The sequence below is a fragment of the Phacochoerus africanus genome, chromosome 15, assembly GCF_016906955.1.
Source record: "Phacochoerus africanus isolate WHEZ1 chromosome 15, ROS_Pafr_v1, whole genome shotgun sequence".
Classification (NCBI taxonomy): domain Eukaryota; kingdom Metazoa; phylum Chordata; class Mammalia; order Artiodactyla; family Suidae; genus Phacochoerus; species Phacochoerus africanus.
Window position 1 is genome coordinate 134,821,154 of NC_062558.1, and position 7,744 is coordinate 134,828,897.

The 7,744-nt window shown below is 56.7% G+C and overlaps 2 protein-coding genes across 4 annotated transcripts in view; one reads left to right on the plus strand and one right to left on the minus strand.

Moving 5' to 3' along the window:
• The window catches only part of CTBP2 (C-terminal binding protein 2), a 158,955-nt gene extending 156,106 nt beyond the window's left edge, over positions 1–2,849 (minus strand). Inside the window, exons 1-2 of one of the 3 annotated variants that reach the window (XM_047759496.1) lie at positions 2,623–2,849; positions 2,100–2,317 (exon numbers count right to left, since the gene is read on the minus strand). The gene's annotated coding sequence lies outside the window, so the exon portion shown is untranslated. Of the gene's footprint in view, positions 1–1,631; positions 1,690–2,099; positions 2,318–2,622 lie in introns of those variants that run through there. The other 2 variants (XM_047759497.1, XM_047759498.1) reach the window with 2 other exon arrangements.
• An 89-nt stretch (positions 2,850–2,938) lies between these two features.
• On the plus strand, positions 2,939–5,050 carry LOC125115484 (transcription initiation factor TFIID subunit 4-like). The gene has a single exon (XM_047759508.1). It carries the CDS (start codon positions 2,949–2,951, stop codon positions 3,972–3,974), a length of 1,026 nt encoding a protein of 341 aa, XP_047615464.1. The 5' UTR covers positions 2,939–2,948; the 3' UTR covers positions 3,975–5,050.
• Positions 5,051–7,744: the final 2,694 nt, after the last annotated feature.

A 7,744-nucleotide genomic window follows, 5' to 3' on the forward strand; every position in this document is an offset into this window, starting at 1 on the left:
ATGAAATCTACCAAGTTCTACTTTGAGAACCCTAGAGGCAGAACAGCAGTCTTAGGTACAGAACAAGAGGTAAATTTTAGACTGTCTTTGAACCCAAGCACCCAGCAAAGAAGAGTGTCTTCTTTGAAAGAGTAGTACGGAGAATTTGATACATAGTTCGCCAAAGTCGGAAGGCAGAATCACTTAGTAAACTAACCAAAATAAACGTCCCCGCCAAATTATCCATGTCAGATAAAAATATACCAGTCTCTACAATATCCAACAGAATTGCAAATAAGGCACTTAGCATTTTAAATTCCCAATGCATATTTATAGAATTCTCTTGTCTACCCTTCGAGCCATTCACATCTGACTCTAAGAACTTAACCCGATCCTCCAGTCTTTAAAGAGGGGAAAAATCCAGAATGATCTGTTTACCCCGGATAGGGCAAGTGAGCCCTGCTTCACGACGTAGGCCACTGCCAGCCGCCTCCACCGCAAGGTCGCAGAACAAGCGGGGATTTCTACCAAAAATTCCTCCTTTCCCCCGTAAAATACTAAACAAGGGGACCCCTGGAGCCAACTGCTGCTTGGGCCGCCTTGGGAAAAAGTATTCGGGGGCTGCAAGCACCACACGCACTCTCGCGCACACGCACACAGTGTCCGTGACCATCGGAGGCGGCGGCAAGCGAGCCACCGGAGGGAGTGTGTGCGCGTGTGTGTGTCTCGCCGCGGCCAGCGGTGACCGCGCCGAGCTCCCGGGCCCGCGGCCTCCCAGCACCAGGGCGCTGCGTGGGCTGTGCACGACCGGCCACGCCGCGGGCCTCCAGCTGGTGAAAGATCTCTGCGCGCCTCGGCTCCCAGGCGCCTCTGCCCAACTTGCCCCGGGGCGTTGGGAAGAGCGCGAGGGAGAGAAAGAAAGGCGCGTCCCTCTCTCTGGTCGCTCGGGTCCGTCCGGCGCCGCGGAGGACAAGGAGGAAGAGGCGACCGCGGCCGCCCGGCTGTCGCTGCGCCGCGCCGAGTTACCGCGGCCCGGGGCGCGCCCCCGCCAGCCCCTCCTGCGAAACTTTTTCTATTTGGATCGCCCCACCCGAAAAGTGCGGCCAGGGCGGGGGAGGCCGGCGGGCCGGGTTCGCGGCGGCGGCGGCGGCGGCGGCGGCGGGCGAGGAGGAAGTGGTGCTGGCGGGAGCGCGGCCGGGCAGAGGAAATGCCCAGCCAGCCCGGCCCCCGCCCGCGCCCGCGCCCGCCGCCCGGCTCGCCCGGGGCCCCCGCCCCGCTGCGACTTTGGCGGGCCGAGCCCGGCGCGGCAGTGGTGGTGGCGGCGGCAGATGTGGCCCGGCTGCCCGGAGAAGCCAACAATGCGGGGCCGGCAAAACAAAAGGGTTCCACTTCGCCTCCTTTCCCGTCTTTCACTTGCGCTCCCGGGGCGCCGCGCGGGATCCCCTGCCGGCAAGGGCCGCTCCCCTGGGGGCCCCGAGCCGAGCGCGCCCCGGTTTCCCAGTGGACCCTCAGCTCCCCTCCCCCGCCCCCGCCCCGCAGGCGAAAGGCCCGTCGCGCTCGGACTCCCGGTCCCGAGGGATCCGGGTGTATTGTCCCCGCGGCGTGCCGCGCGCTCGGCCTGGGTCGCTGGCAGCCCCCGCGCGCGCACCCACCGGCCTCGGGGAATGGGAGCCGGGGGCACCTAGGAAACCGTCGCCGAGACGCCGCCGCCGCCGCTGCCCTCCGGACGCCGCCGCACTCGGGGTTTCTTTTTTTTTTTTTTTCCCCAATCCTGATGGGAAGGAAGGTGACCGCCTACTTCGCATTCATCAACTCTCATCACAACAACAAAAATCCTGGCGCAAACGGCGGCCAGCGGGCGCGATCCGCGGTGGCGGGGGTGGGGGGGGGCGCGGGCAAGGACCCCCAGGCCGGCGCCCACCCCCAAGCGCCGAGCAGGGACACCGGGCCGGGGGCGCAGACCAAAGATGTCCTCGGATGCCGGCTCCGTGTCCTTCGCCCTCCTCCTCCTCCCCCAGTGGCGCAGTGAGGCGCGGGCGCGGCGCCCCCAGCCCGTGGCCGCAGGTGAGGCGGGGGCGGGGGCGGCGGCGGCCCCAGCCCTCCCCCGGGGCCCCCCTTACCTCGTCCTGGGCCGCCGGCGTCCAAGGCGAAGGGCGCCCACCAGGGAGGCGGCGGCGGCGGCGGCGGCAGCGGCGGCGGCTCCCGCCCCTCCCACCCCACCCGGCGGCGGTGGCGGTGGCGGCGGCTGTGCGGCCCCCCCCTCAGCGCGGCATGGCTCCCGGCTCCGTCCCTCGCTCCTTGGGCCGCCGCCGGCTCTTCTGGGCCGCTCCCGGGCCACCTTAAAATGACACACGCACACAGGGACACACACACAAAAACTTAATCTCTCCAGCTCCCCGCCCCTCCCCCTACTGCCCTTCCCTCTCCTCCCCCTTCTCTCCCCTCCCCACCCTATCCCTCCCCTTCCCTTCCTCCTCCTCCCCTCACCGCCGAGCCTCTTCCTACTTCCCCACCCACCCCACCCCCTTCCTCCGCCCACCCGGCTCCCGATCCTCCCCAGCTCCGTCCCGGCCCCACGCCCGCCGGCCGGGAGGGGGCTGCGCTGGGGGTCCCCGGCCCGCCCTCGCCCCGCGCCTCGCTCACCCCCAAGAGGATGCTAATTCCAACTTGGATCGGGGGAGGGAGCGTCCTGGATGCCGAGCGCCTCCCGGCTATTTGCTCTTCTTTATTTGTTTTCTCCTCCGGGGAAGGAGGAGGAAAACGGAGAGAAAAGGAAAGGGAAAGAAGCGACGCCGACTGCGTCTCCCGGTGGCCGCTGGCTGCGCAGGAGCGAGGCGGGAGGCGAGGTGAGGGTCGCCGCCCGCTCACTCCTCGCTCCTTTTTTTTTTTTTTCTCCTTTTTTCTTTCTTTTTTTTTTTTTTTTGGGCAAAGGCGGGGTCTCTCTTTGCAAACCAATGACACAACCCCACATGGGCCGGCCTCGCCCCCTACGGATACTCTTCACTACAAATCGGCTCTCTCGGGGGATTAGTGGCTCCGCGAAAGTGCACACAGGCGCGGCGGGCGGGCGAGGGGGCCGGGCGCGGCGGGCACTCCCCGGCCAGGCCCCGCCCGGGAGGCCCTCGCGTAACGCTGGGGCCCTGGCGGCAGGGGTGGGGGTCCAGCAGCGGCGGCGGCCAGGAGTCCGGCCCTGCCTTCGCCCTCCTTCCTCCTCCGCCCCTTCCACGTGGGGCCCCGGGCGGCCGGCCACGTGGGGGGACGCGAGCCCGGGCAGACCGCGGCGCGGCGCCCCGAGGCGGCCCTGGCTCCTTCGGGCCCCCGCCGGGCCCACGGCGCCGACGACCTGCCCCCTTCCCGGCCCCACGGCTCCAACTTCCTCCCGGGCCCCCGCGCCGGCTGCTTGTGCCTTCTCAAGGCCCGCGGGGTCAGGCGCAGGCCGGCCACAGGGGGCACTTGCGCTCCCCAAATCCGGATCCGGGAGACGGTGCCCGCGCCTGGCCCGAGGGGCGGCGATAGCTGTGGGTGCGCGCAGAGGGAGCCCTGTGTGCTGGAACTTGCAGCGGTTGCGTTCCCTACAAGAAGCAAAAACATTTTTTACACATCAAAAAAAAAAAAATGTTCCTTCCTGTTGCTTGGATCTCGCCGGGGCTATTTTTAAAGCCTCGCCTTGGGTGGGAGCTCCGGGCCTCGCGGGACGAAGGCGCTCTGCGGCCGCAGCGGCTCCAGAGAATCAAGGACCTGGGCTCGCGCGCCGCCCCAACGCGCCGAGGTTAGTGTCTGAACACCAGGATCCAGGCCGAGCGCCGGCCGCACCTAGACGAAATTGCACGCCCGTGACCCGCGGTGTGGGAGCCCAGTTTGCGGAAAGGAGTCAGCGGCTGCGGGCTGGGAGGGCTCTTTTGCCTGCGCCCCAGAGCCCCCCAAACTCATCTCACGTCTCTGAGATCGGCCGCGCGTCCTCCAAGAGCCCCTCTTGGGCTGAATTGAGCCCTTAGTCTCGATCTGTTTAAAAACCATATTGAGATGTTAGGAACTGGATTGAGATGTTCAGCCCCAAAGGCGTGGGAAGGGGTGTGTGAGGTCTGGCCTCTGCAGGCCGCAGGGACTGCCATGCCCGGATCTGAGTGGCGGAGTTTAGCCTCCCACGTACCCGGAGTGCACCACACCCTACCAACCGGAGGAAACTTGGGCTGGGGCCTGGGGCCAGAGAAAGGGCCACCGAACCGCTGGACCCTCTTCTGCATCCCGAAGAGCTCTGCTCTAGGCCTCTCGGTCTATTGACATTTTTAAAACTCCAGCGCCCGCCCGCAGCGGGGGGTGAGTTCTCGCTACTCGTTTGCTAAAGCTGCGCCCAGGTTGGCCTGTGCGACAGGCAATGTGGGGGCCTTGACTCCGGATGACCGTCTTATCATCAAACAATAGGTTTTCAAACCCCACTGAAGACCTCCTAGAAGTGCTGACAGTGCGGGGCCAGGCATTTAAAACGCACTAGCTCAGAAAATTCAGTTACTAAGATGTCCGAAGCTGGTTTTCTACTTGTCCTAATAGGCCCGGGCCAGGCCAGCTGAGTGGCTCCGGAGTCTACGGAACAGGTGAAAAACTGCCAGACTCCTGCTGTGTCTGGGGTCTCCATCTTCTGACGACCCTGCATCCCCAGAAACTTCTTCAGGGCTCTCCCCTCCGCATCAGCTTTGACTCAAGGTCACCGAGCCTAAGATAGTTCTGGGCTGCACACGGACCCCGCCCACCCCCAGGGTACTGGGCTCCTGGTACAGGCTTTTCTGTCTTTCTTAGGTGTGAGCTATAACAAGCATGACGAGTTCCTGCTGCTTTATTTCACAGATGATCTTTGGTCCTGAGTGGCCCTCTTTCCACTCAGAAAACAGGGAACGTCAGCTAATTTTTCACATCACTTGTTCCACTTTCATGGCTACTACCAATTTGACCTAACTTAGAAAATGCTGTGTTGTTTTGAAAATGTTTAAAAAAAAAAAAAGTCATCCTGGGAGCAAAAATCATTTGTCGGAGCTCCCGCTGTGGCGCAGTGGTTAAGTAATCTGACTAGGAACCATGAGGTTGCAGGTTCGGTCCCTGCCCTTGCTCAGTGGGTTAGCGATCCGGCGTTGCCGTGAGCTGTGGTGTAGGTCGCAGATGCGGCTCGGATCCCGCTTTGCTGTGGCTCTGGCGTAGGCCGGTGGCTACAGCTCCGACTCAACCCCTAGCCTGGGAACCTCCATATGCTGCAGGAGCGGCCCAAGAAATAGCAACAACAACAACAAAAAAAAAGACAAAAAAAAATCATTTGTCATTTCAACTTGATACCCTATATTTTGAAATGTCGAGTCCATTTGCCTCCAACATGTGAGTTATTTCAAACTCCAATTATTTTATTTAATTTATTTATTTATTTATTTATTTATTTATTTATTTATTTATTTTGCTTTTTAGGGCTGCATTCATGGCATAGGGAGGTTCCCAGGCTAGGATGGAATTGGAGCTGCAGCTGCTGGCCTACACCACAGCCACAGCAACACGGGATCCTGAACCCACTCAGTGAGGCCAGGGATCCAACCTGCATCTTCATGATGACGAGTCGGGTTCTTAATCCAATGAGCAACAACAGCAACTCCACAAACTCCAATTTTTTAAAAAAGACATCCCCCCCTCAGGAAAAAAAAAAAAACCAGTCCAATTAAAAAATGGCCAGACTTGAATAGACATTTCTCAAAGGAAAATACAGAAGTGACCCATAAGCACATGAGAAAATTTCCCTAATCATTAGGGAAATGCAAATCAATACCACAGTAAGATACCACTTCATGTCTGTTGGGATGGTCATTATAAAAAAAAAAATTTTTTTAAAAACCCAGAAAACAATATGTTGGTAAGAATGTCAAAAATAAGGAGTTCCCGTCGTGGCTCAGTGGTTAATGGATACGACTAGGAGCCATGCGGTTTTGGGTTCAATTCCTGGCCTCGCTCAGTGGGTTGGGGATCCAGCGTTGCTGTGGTGTAGGTCATAGACGCGGCTCGGATCTGGCGTTGCTGTGGCTGTGGCGTAGGCCGGTGGCTACAGCTGCAATTACTCCCCTAGCCTGGGAACCTCCATGTGCCTTGGGCATGGCCCTAAAAAGATAAAAAAGACCAAAAAAAAAGTCAAAAATTAGAGAACTTGTACGTTGCTGGTAAAAGTACAAACTACAAATTGTTGCCGCCACTGTGAAAAACAGTCTGGTAGTTCCTCAAAATCAATGTAGAATTTACTATAGAGTCCAGCAATTCTAGTTATAGACACAAAATAATGGAAAGTAGAGTCTCAGACAAGTATTTGTACACCAGTGTTCATAACAATAGCCGAAATGTGGAAATAAGACAAATATCCATGAAAGGATGAATAAAAAAAATTGTCTATACAAGGAGATCCTGCTGAATAGCATTGAGAACTTTGTCTAGATACTCATGTTGCAACAGAAGAAAGGCTGGGGGAAAAATGTAATTGTAATGTATACATGTAAGGATAACCTGACCCCCTTGCTGTACAGTGGGAAAAAAAAATAATAAATAATTTAAAAAAAAAAGTGTCTATACACACACACACACATTAATGGAATATTATTCAGCCTTAAAAAGGGAGCAAATTCCAACATGCTAAACATGGGCAAAGCTTTATAATACTGTGCTAAGTGAAATAAACCAGACACAAAAGGATAAAAGGTTCCATTTCCATGAGGTTTCTAGAATAGGCAAATGACCAAGGACAAGGAGGAGGAGAGAGGGGAGCTATTGTTTAATGGGCACAGAGTTTCTGTTTGGAAAGATGAAAGTTCTGGAAATGGATGATGGTGATGAGTTGCACAACTGTGAATGTGCTTAATGCCACAGAACTGTACACCTAAAGATGGAAAAAATGGTAAATCATATTATTTTACTGCAATATTAAAGAAACATTGTGGAGTTCCCGATGTGGTGCAGTGGAAATGAATCTGACTGGGAACCATGAGGCTTCGGCTTTGATCCCTGGCCTTGCTCAGTGGGTTAAGGATCGGGCATTGCTGTGGCTGTGGTGGAGGCCAGCAGCTGTAGCTCCGATTAGACCCCTAGCCTGGGAACCTCCATATGCCAAGGGTGCAACCCTGAAAAGCACCAAAAAAAAGTGAAAGAAATGTTGCAAAGAAGCTTATGTCTCACAAACCTCTTAGTTTATGCTTATGATTATATTGAAAGGGTTGTTTGTTTGCTTGCTTTTTAGGGCCGCACCTATGGCATATGGAGGTTCCCAGGCTAGAGGTCTAATTGGAGCTACAGCTGCCAGCCTACACCACAGCCACAGCAACGCTGGATCCAAGCCGAATTTACCACCTACACCACAGCTCATGGCAATGCCTGATACTTAAGCCACTGAGCAAGGCCAGGGTAAAGGTTTTTTTTTGTTTGTTTATTTGTTTTTGTCTTTTGTCTTCTAGGACCGTACCCGCGGCATATGGAGGTTCCCAGGCTAGGGGTATAATCAGAGCTGTAGCCGCCGGCCTACGGCAGAGCCACAGCAACGAGGGATCCAAGCCGCATCTGCAACCTACACCACAGCTCACGACAATGCCAGATCCTTAACCCACTGATCGAGGCCAGGGTTCAAACCCGAAACCTCATGGTTTCTAGTGGGATTCGTTAACCACTGAGCCACAACGGGACTCTGATAAAGGTATTTTTCAATTAAGAAAACATTATGATAAAGAGAAAATATTTTGTTTTAAAATATATTTCAGGA